General features: G+C 36.5%; 2 protein-coding genes across 2 annotated transcripts in view; both read right to left on the bottom strand.

Moving 5' to 3' along the window:
* Positions 1 to 8,157: 8,157 nt before the first annotated feature.
* Positions 8,158 to 19,381, bottom strand: part of LOC111640199 (dnaJ homolog subfamily C member 16-like) — a 62,424-nt gene continuing 51,200 nt past the window's right edge. The window contains exons 9-11 of the mRNA XM_023386199.1: positions 9,012 to 9,173; positions 8,724 to 8,931; positions 8,158 to 8,657 (exon numbers count right to left, since the gene is read on the bottom strand). Coding sequence (XP_023241967.1) covers positions 8,421 to 8,657; positions 8,724 to 8,931; positions 9,012 to 9,173 — 607 coding nt within the window. The 3' untranslated portion in view covers positions 8,158 to 8,420. The remainder of the gene's footprint in view (positions 8,658 to 8,723; positions 8,932 to 9,011; positions 9,174 to 19,381) is intronic.
* LOC111640200 lies at positions 9,959 to 11,189 on the bottom strand. The gene has a single exon (XM_023386200.1). It carries the CDS (start codon positions 11,137 to 11,139, stop codon positions 10,051 to 10,053), a length of 1,089 nt encoding a protein of 362 aa, XP_023241968.1. The 5' UTR covers positions 11,140 to 11,189; the 3' UTR covers positions 9,959 to 10,050.

Here is a 19,381-nt window from a genome sequence, read left to right as displayed (position 1 = left end):
CGGACGCGGAATTTTCTCAACGAGCGTAACCAGAATCTCCTTCGGGACGTTTTCTCGTTCGTTCGCCGACGAAAAGCAGTTTGCGTCGATCTAAAGATTGATCGAAACGGAAAACCCGGCTTCGAGAGACGTCGTTTCCCATCGATTCGGCCGCTTCGAAAATTCCGAAACGTCCGAATTTATCGCGGCGACGCGACGGACGGATCCGATCGCGCGTCGAAAAGTTTTTACAATCAAACCTAAGCGCTTAGCAGCCGGAAGAACGAACAATCGGGGTTAACGGAGCGATTATCGCTAGTCGGAGTAAGCGACGATTATTTCTACTTTTTAAGTAATGGGAAGTGTCGTCGACTGTAGTTTCCGTCCAATTCCATAGAATAGAGAGACATATTTAAGAAATACAAATGAATTACGTCAGAGAATTTTTCATTTCTACCAGGAACCAAATATTTTCGATCCTCTTGAAATGAAAAATAAAATAAACCAAGTAAAGCGGAACAATAATTAATCCTATTTTAAATGGCGACAAATCAAAGGCGCATAATATGATTACAAATAATTAATTTGACGGTGTCTTTAAGATTGTAGAATTTATTTATTACATTTTAACAGAGTATTTTAATAGAGAAGATCGAGACTGCCCACTCTATTAAGATTTCGTTCTTATTTCGTCACTCGTTAGCGAGAATTCGATCCCTCTTTTACGCCCATGTCGCGTACGTACTTTTGATACGTGAAACGCTTTCCTTTTAAAGAAGGCCTCTAATATTACGCCTAATTCTAATTTCTTTTTCATTGAAAGATAGATTATTATTAGACAAAGGGCAAATTACTTCCTTTAATGTAAGCATCGTGTTTTATATAGGCTATAAGTTCACTTGTAACGTCATTCTTCCACATAAGGTGTTTAGAAAGCTCAAGATGATCGTCATTTCCGTTGTCACAACTGCTATTAAAATTCCATAGAATCCTTTTTATTGAGAAAACTTCAAGTTCAGTTCTAGAACATTGTCTGGAGACATCATTCTAGAGTGGAAAGGATTCTGTAACGCGAATTTACTATAGTTTAGTACACGGTTGATTGGATTAAAAGTTATAGTTTGCCAGAAAAATAAAAACCACGCAATATCAGGCTAAATTGACTGATCAGACTCGACACCATCCCTCACTCTCGCTAACGGATAACCCGTTAAAAATATATATATATATTTAAAGTATATCTAATTAAAATCAACATCTTTTGGATTGGTTTCCAGGCGTTTCTCCAAGTTCCGTTTTATACGCCTTTCGACTTTCCCTATTTTCATTAACGACCTCGAATTATGCTACAAACGTACCAATTTATTTATTTAATTTACGGTGAGTATTAGAATCGAAATCGTCACGTCGACTCCAGTCCGATTAGGTATGCGCCAGATAAAGACACTTCGTAGAATATCACAATTTATACGTCACTATTAATTTATATATATATTTTTCCGTCTGTCCGACTGTCTCTTCTTAATCTCGAGAAAGGAGTTAGAGAGATGAAAGACGAGACCAGATATGGAAACCTTATGGGTAGGAGGCTCCGATTAAGTATATACAAACATCCGATACAAACCGGAAGTTACGTTATTTCAATTTAAAACTCCCCCCTGAAAGAAGTTAATAGCTGACCGGCACGATTCTATTGTTAGAGGAAAAGTATGATGTACAGGGGCAAGACCCTACGGTACTGATTTGAGGTGCAGAGCATAATATTTTAAATTAAATAAATTACAAATATGATTAAAAATTGCAGCCCGGTATTGTGACCATGTCACAATAAATAATTGTTCGTTTTACTTTAAATTTTATTCCTAAAGTCTCTGGGAACTTTTATTCCTAAAGCCTGTACTGTACTTGGATTCTACACCCACATCATCCTCATAAATACGTCACAGGGAACTATTATCTACTTTGATAGACAAAAACTCGGACTTATTTTTGGACTCAGTACAGTACACCTGAAACATCGAGAAATGGGGGAAAAAACGGTTTTTTTTAATGTTAGTGTGTGTGGGACACGACTTCGTTCATCCAAGCTTAATAACTCCAGTGCTTTTTATCGAAAATTTCAGAAATTTTCGATTAAAAGGCACAGAAGTCATTAAGCTTCAAAGTGGGTAAATAAAATTTCTCATACACGCACTAAGGAACTGTCCATAAATTACTTCCACATTCTTCTTGAAATTTTCATTGCCCCCTCCCCTATTGTCCCAGTTTGTCCATGTTTTCGTAACCCCCCCTTTCCGGACATCCAACAAAACTCAACTCCCCCTTAAACCTTTATGCATTTTGTTATTCATAAAGTGATAAATTGTATAAAATTTAACGAAATAAAACGGACGTCCATTAAATTTCAATTCCAACCCTCCCTTCCAGTGTGGACGTCATTTATGGACAGCCCCTAACATCCATATACTGTATACAAAATTTTTTTTTGCATTTCTCGACGTTTCAAGAATGTCCAAAAATGTAAAAATCTTGGGGGGTCATTTTTTGACCGATTGCCATACTTTCCTTCTGCTATATTAGATCAAGAGGTAGAGAGATAGAGGAGAGATCGTGTGTATCTCGAGTAGGGTCAGACTTAATGACGATTTCACTCGTTTTTAGCATTTACAACTTATTATAAAATTTGTCTCTACCCTCAAAATTAAGTCTTTTGCCATTTTATAATAGTTAATTATATAAAAAGTTTTATAATAAAATATCATAACAGATGGCGCCACACGCAATTTTAACTTTTTTTGACGGAAAAGTTAAGCGACTCGTTGCTGGATGGTTTTTTAATTTTGACTTTTCGTCCTATGGACACCAAGACAGCCTTTTTTCAAGTCCATCATGGAACAGACCACCCCGAGAAATTGCTGGTGTTTTTCAAACGCTTGAATTCAATTCCGAATCACCAAAGTGGTAGACTAATCTGTGTTAAAACAGATTCACACCATTGGCGTTTAGGCTAAATACTGTACTATTAATAAAGATTCGTTAGATGTAATTAATTTACTTTGAAGTTAAATAAATTCCTCTAAGAAAAGCTATAATTTAAAAAATGATTAAAATGATAAATTTATATTTTGGAGGCAGCAAACTTTTATACACTAAAGTAATTCGGTGTAATATTGATTACGCATTTATTCAGTGCGAGAATGGCATGGCTGAATTAAATTCAGCTGCAACAAGAACAGCGGATTCTTTGTATCCGCAGATTCGATCAATCGTGAATCGGAATTATTCAGGGAGGGTAAATTCAGAAAGTTTCCAAAACACAAAACTTCAATTTGTTTGTACGAACCTGTATTTTAGATATTTTGTGTTTTCTACGTATTTCTCTTTCAAATCATTAAAGATATTATGCATTATTTTTTCAATAAATTACATCTATTAACTTTTAGCACCAATTTCTCTTATTTTACTATTACTTCTTGATGAGACCAAAACGTGGTGCTCACCGTCCAATTTGTTACTTAATGCCAATTGATGATTTTTTCCGGACAAATATACCAACTAAAATAATAATAAACTTGAACATACCATTGTTGTTAGGTTAAGAGTTTTATAACATCCAATGAGATTGCCACGAAGCGGGCCCACACCATCCTCATCGTTAATCCGACTCGCCAGTTGGTCGGCCTTATGAATGCTAAATTGCATCTCTGGAACCAGAATGCAAAATTGAAAAAATGTTATCGTAACAGAATTGAATATTCTAATGTCCTGAAAATCACAATACACAAAGACCAAGCTCTCCGATTTGATTGGAAAAATGCGACTCCTCCATCGATTGAAATGCCACGAAAGTAGATCGAAACATTAGTTATTGCGAGAACAAGTAATGAAGGGAATGATCATCAGTTAGAAGAGAGGGTAGTACAGACTGCTAACAGTGACAATATCTGCAGCTTCCACACATGTCTAGCTGCAAAGCAGACAGGCAGTGAAATACAGAGAGACTCGGGTAGCTTGGTTACAGAGTTAAAACACTACCTAAATCAAAAGTTGATAGACCGTAAATGCTGCCCCTTAAAAGAATGGGAATATTTGTCTGCCGTATTTCCAAACACGAAAAAGCTAGCAGATCAGTATTATTCTATCTTAGGAAGCTCTGTTCCGTTGGAAAGATTGTTTTCAAAAGTGGGTCTCATTATGACGTCGAGACGAAACAGACTCGCCAATCCTTGCAAAGCTAATGTTTTTATCTTCCCTCTCCGAAAAATGGATTATTACATCGTATTAAGTTAGTAGGCTAAGTAATGCCTACTAACTTAATACGATGTAATAATCCGTAGAACGTTTCGAGTAAGATCATAAAATAATAAACAAGTTACTTAATGCATTTACATGTGTAGTGGTATTTGGTAATTTCTGAGTTCACTATTATCTTTTCTTTGTACTCTAAAATGCAAGTTTTGGGTCCAGTGAATTACAGTACTGCTGTGTTGATTCCCACGCTGTTAAAAGTGAGGTTCTTACGTAGGTTTCAATTAGCTCGAATTTCACTTTTTAGGTGCTCACCTGGTGTGTTTCCTGAAAACTTTGGTGAAGTGAGCTACAAGCAAGGAGATCGCTTTCACCAAGATATTAAAGTGTTGAAAAGAAAATACTATGGTAATGAAACGTTACTATGATGGGAGACTACTGCTCGATACTACACCGTACGTTTCCAGAAATGTCACACAACAGGTAGAACAACATCGGCATCATCGACAGCAAGAGAAACCAGGAGGTAACAAAATAAAACACGAAAGCTATTATCGATGTAAACAAATATTCGTACGAAACAGGTCTAGAACTTGACACACACTATATTTCATTTGTTACCTATTAGCCTATAAGCAATAACTTAGCTCTACATTCACTTTTAAAAAACCTACATGGATATTTTAACTCATTCCGCCCTGTGGATACTAAGAGAGCCTCCTTTAGCAAACTCATTATGGGTTCGGCCAGGCCCACAATGCGGCAACCGGGTGGTGAGGAACGACTTATCCAGATGGACTACCACCTGAAAAATTACTGGGAATTTTTCGATCCCGGGTCCCACAGAGCGTTAGATGGCCCACTCGGCCATCCAGCTGTTTAAAAATTACTTATTTTTTCCGTGTCGAACATGGGCCACCTAGGTCAGAGCCAAGTATAGTAATAACTAGACCAGACGGGAACTCATCCATATAGGTGCCAGAAAAATTTTTGAATTCAGCACCCCCGAAAAGCTATATATTTACTAAAAATTTTCAAGAAAGATTCCAATCTTTATTTTGTCTACAATAAAATACTACTACTGTATTTAGAAATTTCAATATTTACTTGTAATACGAAGTTTAACATGCTATGACAATAATGTTATTTCAATTAAGGGTAATTCAATGTTAACATAAACTTCCTGAAGATAGAATAGTATTTAGAAAATATTTAAACTTTGTTTTATTTTTATGCTTACCATACCTACAGTGATTATCAATATTAATTTTCTTGTCCACTGCAATGGGCTTTTGATAGAAATTACAAGATACAGTAGAGCGTCGTTTATCCGAAGGAATTCCAGTTGGAAAATTTAAATTTTCGCTAGTGCTGTGGCGCTGCAATCTTTGGCTATGTCTTGGGCTACTCAAATATTTTACGTTTTCGATACTAAATTAACTTCTGAAGTATAATTTTTTATTGTTTTTGTATTTTTCAATATATTTATTTTGTTTGTAAAAACTAAAAAAATAATTTTTAACGCTACAATAGCCACGATTATTATTANAGTATAATTTTTTATTGTTTTTGTATTTTTCAATATATTTATTTTGTTTGTAAAAACTAAAAAAATAATTTTTAACGCTACAATAGCCACGATTATTATTTTAAAAACTTTACGTTAGGCTTAACATCGACGAAAATTCAACGTAAAGCGACATGCAAGGGAGAAAAATTTCAGGATGGGATAGGTTAGTGTATTTTTTCGTACATAATCGGTTATCCGAAAAATAAGTTATCCAAACAACCCCATTCCCCAATTGATTCGGATAAACGACGCTCTACTGTAATTCCTTTGGTGGGTGTATCACTTTGTGTTCCATACTGTACAATGAATAGCCAAAAAATTACACACACCCTCTAATAAGTTAATCCACCTTTAGCTCTGAAGACAGCTGATATTCTTCTTGGTATGGACTCAACAAGTTGCTGATACCGTAGATGAGGAATGTTGGCCCATGCTAACAATGGCAGTTCTAAGTTGGGTCAGATTGGATGGTGGCGTTTCCAAGCTTTGAAGTGATCTTTTGACTTCGTCCCACAAATGCTCGGTAGGATTGAGGTCGGGACTGAGCCGACCATGGAAGCAGGTTAAACTATGATCGATGTTCCTCAAGCCAATTTGAGACCAATCCAGCACGGTGACAACGTGCATTGTCCTGCTGAAAGTGACCATCTCCACCAGGAAATATTACAGCTATAAACGAGTATATGTGATCGGCAATAATGTTGAAGTAAGCTGTTCTATTCAGAGATGCATCCACAAATATCAAGGGACCTAGTTACTCCAGGAAAACATTCCCCATACCATAATTCCACCACCACCAGCCTGAAGAGTTGTCATTTGGCAGGAGGGTCTATGAATTCGTGCTGTTTGCACCATACTGCAAATATTGGATCACGCCAATGGAACAGCTGAGTGGTGATGAACGGGACCAGATATATCTGGGACAAACCATTCACAAAAAATTCCTTTAGTGCTGCTAGTACAGATCTGATTGTGGGCCCCCAAAGCAGTAGAGTGATGCATTAATAGCCTCGGCTATCAAATTCAACTAATAATAACTCAATCAGAAAATAGTCTGATAGTGAAAATTTATTGAAAGTGCTATATTCTGTTTATTATTATTTATATTATAAATTTGAGAAATGAACAAATTTTTATGGATTTTAAAGAACAAACTTACAAAATGTTTTACAATTAAAACTGGAGTTTCTACAATTTTCTTCTATTTTTGACAAGAGTATTCCAATTTTCAAAACTGTAAATATGACAATTATTTTAAACTTAATAATTTAAACATTAAAAATACAAAAGAAAAAAAACGTACATGAAGAATAATAAAAATCTCCATACGTACAATTAAAATAAAACAGGCTAATCATAAAGGAAGTGTAAAAATCTGAATCAATTAGTTTATCGTTATCAAAATACATTAACCACGGATGAACTTTTTTATACAACATTTTTGTCTATGTCCTTTTGACAATGAATCAATCATTCACGACTTTTTTTTTTTTGGTCTCCCAAAACAATTTTGACCTACCGAAAATATTGCAATGGGTAAGTTACATCTATTTCAAAACTATGGTTGATTCATCATCTAACTGCCACAGGCACAAAACTATTAATTACTAACTGGCAAAAGTTGAAAAACCAATTTCAAATAATTGTAACAAGACATCAATAATCAATCTTGCAACTTTAATCATCAGTAACAGTTTAATGCATATTATCTTAATTTTGAACTAAAATTCCAAACTACGAATCCTGTATGAATGGTATAGCATGTTTTATAAATGCTCAATGCCGTCTACAATTTTGCATTCAAGTTTTTTGTATTGAAATGTGAGCGAAAATAACTATTTTATTACATTTCATAGATTGAAATATTTAACTATATTGGTTTATCTGAAAATTTAGTCATATAATAAATACTGTGAAATTATAGACAGGGAAAAACTATCCCAATTAACTGAAGTGTGTATTTAAGTATGTGTGTGTATGTAATAGAATAATAGAAAAGTATAACTAATAATTTCTCAATCAGTACTTTAGATATTTAAAAATTATATAAATCTATAATTTAATTATAAAAAACTGGAATATTTTGATTTCTCAGAAAACAGGTTAAATATTTCTAAAATAAATGTACAATAAAACAGCATGATTAATAATAACAATGATAATAATTTGGAAGTTTATTTAATAATGGAAAAAAGATGAGTAATAATAGTGTATAATTTTTTTTTTAACTTGTTTCTGTAAAGTTGATTGATAGAGTAATTATATTTTTGTCAACTAATGGAAATAATTTTCCTTTTGAGCAAAATACTCTGCTTATATTTCATGAATTTTTAAGTAATAAATTACAAAGTTCACATTCCTTTCTTTGTTTGAATTCTTAAAACAAACTATTTTATACACATGATAATAATTTCATAATTGATAAGTTATTGTGGAAAAAATAACAGGAGCAAAACAATTCAATCTTTACAACTGTCCTTTAAATAAGATTCTGGTCCAAACAATCACAAATTGTCCTAGGGATTTAAAATTTTTTCCATTTTTACTTTGTGACTAGATATATATGAGATGTCTTAAGATGATAAAATATAGATAATGTAAAGTACAGAAAAAATTTAAATATTCATTTCATATTTTCAGGCCAATATTGAATATAATAACGTTGGGTTGAGCCTTCAAATAATCTGTCAAGCCAATTGGGTAAACCATCCAGCAAATATTCTTCAAAAAGTATGTTGCTATAAGTTTCATTATCTTCTTGATCCCTAACTAAATTTCCTGCTTCCACATCACTATTTTCTGTTTCACTTCCACTTTCTTCAAATCCAATAAATTCGCCCCCATTTTTATGTTTTCTATTCTGAAATTTGAAAATAATGATTAATATGAAATTAAACATTTCACAATAAAATTTCTTTTATCTTACCCTCAATTTACAGTGTTTCATTTCTGAATGTTTTGCATGATAAACACAGAAATATTTTCTATGTCCATTCAAGGACAAAACAGTCCCAATGCAATTTTTTGGATTGATGTTAAGTTCTCTAGGTTCTCCCAGCGTCTGAAGTAGTAAACGTCGATACCACTCCAAATTTTTTTCGACCATTAGAAAAGCAAACATCAATGTTTTATTCCTGTACAATCACAAATACCAGAGAATAAATTAATTAAAACTAATTAAGTTAATCTCAATCAATAAAATTCAATAACTCACTTGCGATAAGGATACACAATGCGATAGAATTTATTAAGTAATTTTGTCTTAGATTCTTTATCAACCAGCAGCACAATACTTCGACAACCAGGCTTCAGCAATCTTATCAATCCATTGTAGGTTTCTCCACGTAATTCATGTATGTTTAACTTATATTCTTGTCTGAAAGAAAATAATTATATATTATTATTTTTTACTACAGTGGTTAGCAATTAAATTCCAGNTTTATACAAGATTGATTTTTTGACAAACTAAATGAAAATTATATATTTCAGCACTTAAATGACTTACAGGGAAGAGATAGAAATTATACTATTAGAGAATCATACCATGCTAAGATTAAAAGGTAAATGTACAAGCTATTTTAAATTAAATTTAATATTTCTTGAAATTGCTTGATTTAAGGTTTTGTACTATTGCTGTAGTATTGGAGTTAATACTTGCACTTGTAATATAGATTAGTAGGCTGTCTTGCGACTTAGCCGTTTGAGAAAGGAAAGAAGGAGGGGTGCAGAGGGAGGGGGATGAAAGTTAAAGGAAAGTGGGAAAGAAGAAAGTAAGGGGGGTATCACATGATTGTCAAGCACCGGGAACATAAATATGTATAAAGCAGAATACAATGTGTACGATAAAGGTGGCTGTATGCCAGTGCTCATTGCACTATACAAGATGATGGATGGATACATAAATACAGGGTAGGGTGCTGAAGCACAATATGCATAAGAATGTGGTTACAAAACAGAATGGGCATAGTGCCCTGAATAATAAGAGAGCATTAACATTAATAAAAACAGTAAGCTATACAATAAAGAGGTATACATTGAGAAGGGCACATTAGTCAATGACATAATATGCTAAGTTATACAAGGAAATACAATAGGATACAAATTACCATAAAAATTGCAACTTACACATTACGATATGTACAAATTGGTGCATAGTAGCAAAGCGGTTACGTGGAAACACAGAGTAAAATAATAAGCAATTGTGCACAGAGATTACATTGAGGTTTACATAGCTGAGATGATGCGGCGTCGAATCAGTTGCTGGAGTCACAATGAGCTCGGTGCCCGGAGAAGTCATTTTGGAAAGCGTTACAGTTATTTACTAATTTTTGGAGATGCTCGAAGCTTCCTTTGTAGGCGCACAAATAGTCCAGCCTTGGTGGCCACGATTGTCCGTGTGTAATGCAAAAGGTTTTTAGGTCTCTTCTGTTGGCTTCGTAGCGCGGGCAGTTGAAGAGGATGTGGAGGATGTTGCCCACAGATTGATTGTCACAGGTGCACACGTCGGTGTTTCGCCTCCCAATCCTGTGGAGGTACGTCGGAATGTTTCCGTGTCCTGTTAGGCACTGCGTCATGAAGAAGGAAGGAGTGATGTAGTTATACTTCTGGCGCTTCCGAATTGAAGGCAGAAAACTGAAAGTAGTTCTGCCTGTTTCGGAGTTGTTCCATTCTTCTTCCCAGAGTTTAATGCTGTTGTCGTGAATGTGTTGGTTAATATAGCTGATTGGTATCAGCCCGAAGGATGGATTAGTCATTAGCTCCGCTGCTTTTTTGGCCAGTTTATCGGCTTTCTCGTTGCCTTCTATGTTCGAATGCCCGGGGACCCACTTAAAGGAGATATTCCTGTAGCTGTCTAAGTTCTTGGCAAGATTGTGCAGCTTGATGCCAGTTGCAGTAAGCTTCTTTGTCCCCTTGATTACGTTGAGGACGTACCTACTATCGGTGAAAAAGTCGATATTCCCTTTGAACCTGCGGAGGTTCTTGGTGACAAGGGAGAGGGCCTTAAACATTGCCCATAACTCCGCCTGATTGTTTGAACAATGGGTGGAGAGTTTGTGGAGTTCTTCATGGACAACACTATTTTTAGAGGTTTCGTATATGACAAACGCCGCACCAGTGCCCAGGTCATTCCTAGCACCGTCCGTAAAGATGTTCCAGTCAGCGAGCGGGTCGTTATCGTCGTGGTTGATCTTAACCAAGTTGTCTGTATCACTTGCAGGATGATTGCAGTTGGAGTAGTCAGTGAAGCAGTAGTCGATCCCGTGGTGATTGATTTTGTTGGCAATATTTGCTGAAGGTATGTGGTTGTTTGTGATGAGAGCCTGGAGTTTATCATTTGGCATGTGCGAAAAGTCACTGTTTATGAGGTGCCACTTCCACACCTTGGTGTTAATCTTGATGTTGACTGGTGTTAAATTCGCTATAGCAAGAAGAGCATTTGTAGGTGCCGTCCGATAGGCCCTACAGATGCGAATAGCGAAGCCACGTTGAATGGAGATAATTTTTCGTTTGTTGTTGACGATAGTTGCTCTGCTACCCCAAATCTCGGCAGCATACAGCAGCGCTGGTTCTATAGCGCCGCTATAAATGAGTCTACAATGTTTGGGGGAAAGGCCCCAGTTATTCCTCGCTATGTAGTTGATCAAGTTGGCCTTTTGTTTCACTTTATGGCAAATAGTATCAATATGGTGGTTCCAACTCAACGTTGGGTCGAGATGGACACCAAGATACTTAATGGTCGGCTTGATTTTAATCTTGTTTTTATTGATATAGATGCAGAGAGGCCTTTGGAGTTGTCTGCGACGAGATCTCTTCGTGCAGACAAGGCCTTCACACTTATCATAGTTCAAGGGTAATTTGTTTTTCTCACTCCAGTCGTGAATTTTCTTGAGGGTGGTATTTGCCATTTGTTGGAGGGTGTTGCAGTTGTGGTGCCGGATCATGAGGATGGTGTCATCTGCGAACCCTTGAATTTGCATATCCTCGGTATTTTGGATGGAGTTAAGGAGAGTGTCGTACACCACATTCCAGAGCCCCTGGCCACACCGGGAGCCCTGGGGGCAGCCACGATTAACATTTTTGATTATGTTTAGCCCATCGGAGAAAAAGCCAACTTGCCTGTCAGTAAGGTAGTTTTCCAGGAGAGCATAAATATTGCTTGGGCAGTTAGTGTCCTTTAGAGTCTTCAGGATTGCCGGCCACCAAAGGTGGTCGAACGCTTTTTTAAAGTCTATGCTTACAATTAAAGCATGCTTGTCCAGAGCCCAAGCGTTTTTTATGAATTGCACAACATTATTGATTGCCTTAATCGTTGATGAGCCAGCCCTGAACCCATATTGGTTGGCATTGAGGGCTTTATTCCTGGAAAGATGCCAATTAATGCGGCCAATAATCAGGCCATCCAGGACTTTGCCTAGAGAAGGGAGTAGACTGATTGGCCGGTAATCACTTTCCTTGGTTGGCGTGCTGATTTTCGGGATAAATTTGATGTTGGCAGTCTTCCAACTACGTGGAAAATAGCCCTGGGTGAGGCAGGCGTTGAAAAGCAAGACGAAGGCTATCGGGATCTCCTGGTAGGCGTGTTTAATCGATTCCGCAGATATGTTATCGATCCCGGGGGCTTTCTTGTTGGCCAATGAGGCAATGGCCTTAGCAATCTCTTTAAAAGTAAACCAATTATCCCTGTAGCTCGTGTAAGCTTCTTTATTGCATTTCCTGACATGTTGGTGGTAGTCAAGATCTTCGCTTACATTGTCATCAGGGAAGTGATAGGTGAGGAGGTTCGATATATTCTTTTCAATGTTGTATGAGTCGGTGACATTGTTATTTAGAATATGCGGTATTTTGGTTATTTTCTTGCTTTTAAATATGATTCTGTATTGCTTGCCCCATGGGTCCTTATTGTCTTTACTACAGAACGTATGCCATGCTTGAGTCCTGGCTTTGTTAATGTGCTTCTTGTAGGAATTTAGGCTGCTAAAATATTCTTTCTTTAGGTTTTCCTTTAGAGTTGCTTGGTTAGTGTTGATCCAGCGCCTTCTTAACCTACGAATTCTCATTTTCTCGTCTTCTAGCTCGTTATTCCACCAGTGAGTCCGTTTGTTATTATCTTTCTTAGCTGCTGATGAGAGGCCGATGGCTGCATTGATGGAGTTAGTGAGATGAGTAACGTAGTTGTCAATGTCATCAGTAGTATTTATAGGTTGAAAGGAGTAAGACCTCCAGTGAGTTGCGAAGAGGATTTTATAGTGCTCCCAATTTGTCGTCCTATTGTAATTATTTGCAGTCGTACTAGCCGATTGCCCCATCCTTTCAAGTTTGGTGAAGATATATTTGTGGTCACTAGCAGAAGTGGTGGTTAAGGTTTCACATTGAATAATTTTTGAGCCCAGGCTAGTAGGAGCCAGACAGACGTCTGTCCAGCCCCTCGCCCTACAAGTTTCAAAAGTGGGAATATCTGAGGTGTTCAGAGAAATCCCATCCACTTCATTTAGAAGGTCTTGTACCAGGCGACCGCGATAGTCCTCCTCTTCGTTGAACCAAAGAGCTGATTTCGCATTGATATCGCCGGCGATTATGTAGCTTTTGTCACCGACTTTCTCTAACACCTTGTGCAACTCATCTATACATTCATCGTCATCATCAAATGGTGAGAAATAAACATTAATAAGGAAGTCTATGACTTCATTATGAATAGCTGCAGTGGTGATCCTATGCGAGCTGAGATCAGGGATTAGGGTGATATTTAAGCTGTTATTTCTCACGATGATTCCACACTTAGGCCTCTCGCTGTTATTACACTTATTCAGGATGTTCCAACCTCCATATCGCACAATATTCCCCTGGATAGTGTAGGGCTCCTGGACCAATAATAAGTCGGCATCCAGTTCATTCGCCGTTTTCAGAGCTAGCGAGCTAGCCGCTTTGCTCTTCTGCGTATTAATCTGGAGGATGCGTAGAGGAGGAGTGTCAATGCCACTATTAATGGTAGTTGTCTGATTTGTGTTATTATTGTTGGCGTTATGTCCCATAATTAGTTTGTTGTATTATTTGCTGTCTGATTATTTGTGCTGTCGGACACTGTAAACTATAAGCATTGTGATCTGTTTTTATTTTCTTCCCTTTTGGCAGGTGTTTGTTCTCGTTGGCACAGTTTACACAGTTTGGTTTTTGGTTCTTTCCGCACTCGTGAAATCTGTGTTCCTCAGCACAGTGGCTACAAGCTTGACTTTTGGGGCAATCTCTGGCTAGATGCTGGAATCCGCAGCATTTGTAACAACGGACCAGCGGGAGGAAGTCATCTATTTTTATCTGCGCCCAGGAAAGTGCCACATACTTCAGATTTAGGAGTTCTGTTCTCAGCTTTGGTGTAACACTAATAACTAGATGGCGACAGTTTTCTTTGACTTTACCCCTGATGTTAAGTTGTGTTAATTTACAGCTTGTGTCAAATTCGTCTTTTTTCAGCTTTCCAGAGGTCAGGTTTTGTTCGTATAGGATCTCAAGTACTTGTTCTGATGCCACAGAGTTGGGGACGTTTACGAGTATTAATTTTGGATTTCTTCCTTCAGATACCCTACATCTGATGTTTGGTTCAATTTCTTTAATGCTTTTTATTGCCTTAGCCAGGGTTTCTCCCTCCTGCCTGTTTCCTACACGGAAGCAGACACCATCTCCTTTCACATGGCGAACAGCTTTGACATTTACCTTGATCTTGTGGGGTTCAATTTTTTCCATAATTTCTTTAGTTATGTTTTCCATATTTATGCGTTCCCCTTCCATTGGGTTAGGGTAGACTAACAGGGCGTGGCTGCTTCCTCCTTTTTCGATGTTAGCAATAGATTTGATTATGGTCTTAGTGGTTTCACTGGGTTTACGGGCAATTTTTGCCATGTCCGCATATGTAGGTTGAGAATTGGGTTGGATAGCGGGAGGCCCCTGGACAGGGGGGGCCGTTTGCGATGCTATACTAACCCTCATTTCCGAGAGGATTCCATATAACAGATGCACAGCACCGAAGAGTTGAGCGACGCGCTCCTTGATTTCCCTTCTATCTTTCGTGCGTAAGTTGGATTTATACGGCTCCGGAAGTAAGTCGTGGATACGTTTCAGATGGGCTCCTGCGTTTTTTAGTAGTTCTTTTTCTTTGACAGTATCAACTGGGCTATAGCCCTTATTTCTTGCAGCGGGAGTAGAGATATCCTGATCGGAGTCCTCCATTTCAACTACAGTTGGGGTCAGAGTGACCCTTGGAGCTAATGGAGAATTTTGCATGATGGGACACAAAAAACCTTGAGAAACGGTTGAGAAAAGGAAGGACGTTGAAGGTCCAAGAGCGAGATATAACACTAGAAACGAAATGGCCGAAAAAAACGAAGAAAAACGAAAGGCCCGCAAGACGGCCCGCGGGCGACCACCGCGACCGAAGGAGGAAATTAATACTAGATGAAAGAGATAAGACGCTTGGAGATAGCCCAAGCGAATACCGAGAAAGCGGCAAAAGAGCGGCCCGAATTAGGGTCGGATAGGTTGACCGGCCACGTGGCGAGGTTAACGACCTTTGACTTGACTCCTTTGTCTAAGTGAAATATAAGATGGGCCGTAGCTTAATAAATAATAGGAGCAGCGAGACGAGAATTAAACCACGTATTCCAAATACACCGTACAAGGAAATACCCGAGTGGCGACCTAATCTGTGGCCCGACAGGCCCGCACCGCGGCCCAAAGATACAATAGTACCGGTCGAAATTAGAAGAAAACGGCTTAACGGATTTTAATTCCGCAAGCGGCGTAAAAACAGGAAAAAGAAAACTTTGAACGGAAGCTTACTGTTAGATGAATCTAGCGGTAATCAATAATCCTTGGATTGAGCACAAATAACGTCGATGTAGCGATCGTAAACAGGAGCGATGCATACCACGTCCTACCAGCTCGACCTATTTTAACTATATCTAGTTTGAGACACTACCATTCTTAAGCCACAGTACACATACTCAACCAGAATGCATAAAAAATTTTATATTTGGGTAATTCAAATAAAAGTTTATGATGAGACACCATACACTGAAACTGTAAACACACCAAAAGGTCTAACATCAGCTTTCAATTTATTTCACTGTGAATGATATGGTTGCCAGATACTTCCAGATACAGTTGCCACTTGCCTGTACTACACAGGACATCATGTATTTTAAGTACTGTACAATATATTATTATTATTATTATTTACAGAATAATTATTATTCTCATAATAATTAATTTTGTGTTTATTTTGTAATATTAATAAACATGACATTATTTAGCACTTTTACTTATTATTGTTTTCCAATCTATACATTCTGTGCACTTTGAGTTTTTGATAGTTCACAATTGTCTCATTCCTGATCAACTCAAACTATCAAGATGAGTACTACAAGATCAACTACAATATGTAAATAAGATTTTTATCACCCTCAATTTGAATGATATTAGTTATATGTCAGTTGAATGGCCAAAAAACAAAATTTTGGAGTTAGCCCATAAATTTGTTTGGTTATTTATATTTACTGATTTAAATAACTTAAATATCTAGCATAATAGTGTCTGATCTTAGAAAAATATTGTCTCAAACTCCCATAATTGGAAGGGCTTTGCATCCAGTTATTTAGTACTCCTTAAATTTATAATCAATCTTTCTGGCTAATTCTTGATACAGTCATATGAAACCAAGCAGTGCTCACTTCTCATAGCTATAATCATAGAAGAATTAAAGCACTGCTATAATCATAGAAGAATTAAAGAAGACAGTCAAAGAATCATGGTCAAAGGATCCAGAAGTGTGTAAAACGTTTATTTCTACAATACCACAAAGAATTATGGCTATAATTTGGGAAAAAGATAGTCCTACAAAATATTAATGATTAGTATTCCATACTTTTGTTCAACTGTTATTTTGCATAAATCATAAAGTTACAGCATTTTAAACAAATATCTTCATGATGTTTGGTATGTAAATACTCTAATATGTCTATTATATGTAGGCTGTTTCTTTTTCAACCTCCAATGGTCCATAAAACAAAGACAAGTGTAAATAACAAAATCAATTTATTACCAAAAGTTAGATACAAACATGGTTACTTTTTGACATAATCACCGTGAAGATAGACAAATGCCTCAATCTTCACAGTATTTATGTCAAAAAGTAACCATGTTTGAACCTAACTTTTGGTAATAAATTGATTTTGTTATTTACACTTGTCTTTGTTTTATGGACCATCGGAGGTTGAAAAAGAAACAGCCCTCATATTTGCCAATTGTTAAAAGTTAATTAAATTTACAAAAATATTGATTTCAGGATCCAAATAATTTTTCCACAACAATTACAAAATATTCAACATCTTTGCTCCGGGATTGTACTAATTATCATTCCATGCTTTGTATTTTTGTTTGTGATCTTTACAAAATATTATTACAGATCACACACAATTTTTATCTACTTATAAGATGGAATTATAAAAACCAAAAGTTCCTTTATCTTTTTGCCACTTATTCCACAGTTTGTTTTTATGAAAGAGAATTAAAATCGTTTGATTTTCTCAAATCTTGCTTGATTTGAAAAATCAAGATCATTATATCAACTGCATGAACACACAACCAGTTCAATAGATGAGGCAACTACTTCAAGTGATAATATGAGGTTAGTGAAAATGTTCAAAAAGAGAAACAAATAGTATTAAGCCAAATACAGTGAAGTTCCATAAAAGTACTTGTTCATAAATAGTTCTTCCAAATAAGAGTGTCAACACTAGAAGTACTCCCTATCAGCAACTATTATGGAAACAGGCAGTAAAAATAAATTTTGTCTCAGGTTCAAAATACCATTGAATCAATACTGCATGAACAATTACATAGCATGTTTCAAGTGTAAAAAGTTATTATTCCTCGACAAAATCACACTGACTACAACTAGTAAAAAAAATTTCATTTTCCCAAATTATAGGCTAGAAATTTCCAAACTGTTTCTTTACTGATATTAAATTATTCTAAGTTTGCAAAATTATAATGATATGACTACAATTAATTTCAATAATATATATATATATATATATTGTCATCATCAGGCAATTATAACAAATATAGATGTGAGGGACGAACAGACCCACAATAAAGTGTTATTTTAAANAAAAGGGACAACGAGACGAATCCAACCGAAAAAGACCCGAACCAATAAAGAAATCATTGTCAGAGTAGTCCGCATAGAGAAAAACTTCACAACCAACCAAAAAGCGATAAGCGAGAAAAACTTAATAAATCGCCCCCGGGAACGAAGCGTAGAAAAACTACCAAATCCGAAAATTCAAAAGTACACAGAGAGAAACATGAAAAAATTGATCAGTCCGAAGGACAATGAACGAAAATCTATCTCCCATAACGTCAAAGGACGAAAAATAATAGATGAGAGGGAACCGAAATTAAAGCGTGCACTGATTCATGTGGAGGCACAAAACCAAAGTCTACCGAAAGTAGGTAGCCGGCGGGAACAACAACCGGAGTCCGATCAGCGAACAGTTCGGTCGACAGTTCTCCAAACATCCATTAATGTTGTAGTCATTTTCTTCGCCATGATATTCACAATTTTATGCATCCCAATTTTTCCGATATTCGCATGCTCCCAAACGTCAACGACATTGCCGAATTCGAGAACTTCAGACACAACCTCTACTACAAAACTATATTCGCCGCGAAGTCGCATACCAGTAAGAATATCCCCTTCCACATATACAAATAAAGTACGGGTAAAAATTAGACAAAAAAAATTGACCGAGACAATTAGCAGAATTAATTAGAGATCACAACAATTAGCAAGCGAAAAAAAAGGGGAACCGATCGAAACGGGAAGAATCGAAATAGGAAATACAACGCGTGGCTTAGAACTTCCGCGGGAGAAAAACAAAATAATAATAATAAAAGAGAGAGAGAGAGCAAAGAACCATTTAGCTGTAAACATTACGAGTCTTCGAATCTTGTACGCGATTGTAAGTTATCCTTGGTTATTCCTAGTTATCTTAGGATACCCATTTTGTATTATCTCCGCGAAAGAGATCGTGAAATTTAAACGTTGTATGAAAAAAAAGAACTGTAGGGAAAAGTAATGAGAAGCAATTGCACCGCGTTATAGAAAAAATATATTGTCGGAAATAATTAATTAAAATGATAACCATATCATAGAAATAATCATATCAATGTCGGAAATAATTCATGTTAGTATTATGCACTCAGAGAGAGAGAGACTTTTAAATATAATGTGTTCACAAGACGGGTCCTTATCATTGTCAAATCAAATTTCATCGAAAATCGCAAGAACCTTGAGACATCAAGAACCTCGAGGATATACCCTACATCCTCTACCTTCCATTGAAACTTCAGCTCCTTAAAATCGATCTTGCTCACTCAGAACAAGCCCGATTTTGGAAAGGCCGGGGTGATGTGAGGGACGAACAGACCCACAATAAAGTGTTATTTTAAATTTTAATTATTGGAAACTTTAATCGGTTAAATTCGAACGTTTTATCGAGTTAGGCTAAAAGCCATAAAAATTATTTCCCA

Source organism: Centruroides sculpturatus, unplaced genomic scaffold (genome assembly GCF_000671375.1).
Source record: "Centruroides sculpturatus isolate CEXI.00-Female unplaced genomic scaffold, Cexi_2.0 scaffold1403, whole genome shotgun sequence".
In the NCBI taxonomy this organism is placed as follows: Eukaryota; Metazoa; Arthropoda; class Arachnida; order Scorpiones; family Buthidae; genus Centruroides; species Centruroides sculpturatus.
This window is presented reverse-complemented; position numbering and strand designations above follow the sequence as displayed.

What these genes read in the sequence shown, in the direction of transcription:
- LOC111640200 (XM_023386200.1), bottom strand. Translation starts at nt 11,139, where the DNA reads ATGCCAAATGATAAACTCCAGGCTCTCATCACAAACAACCACATACCT.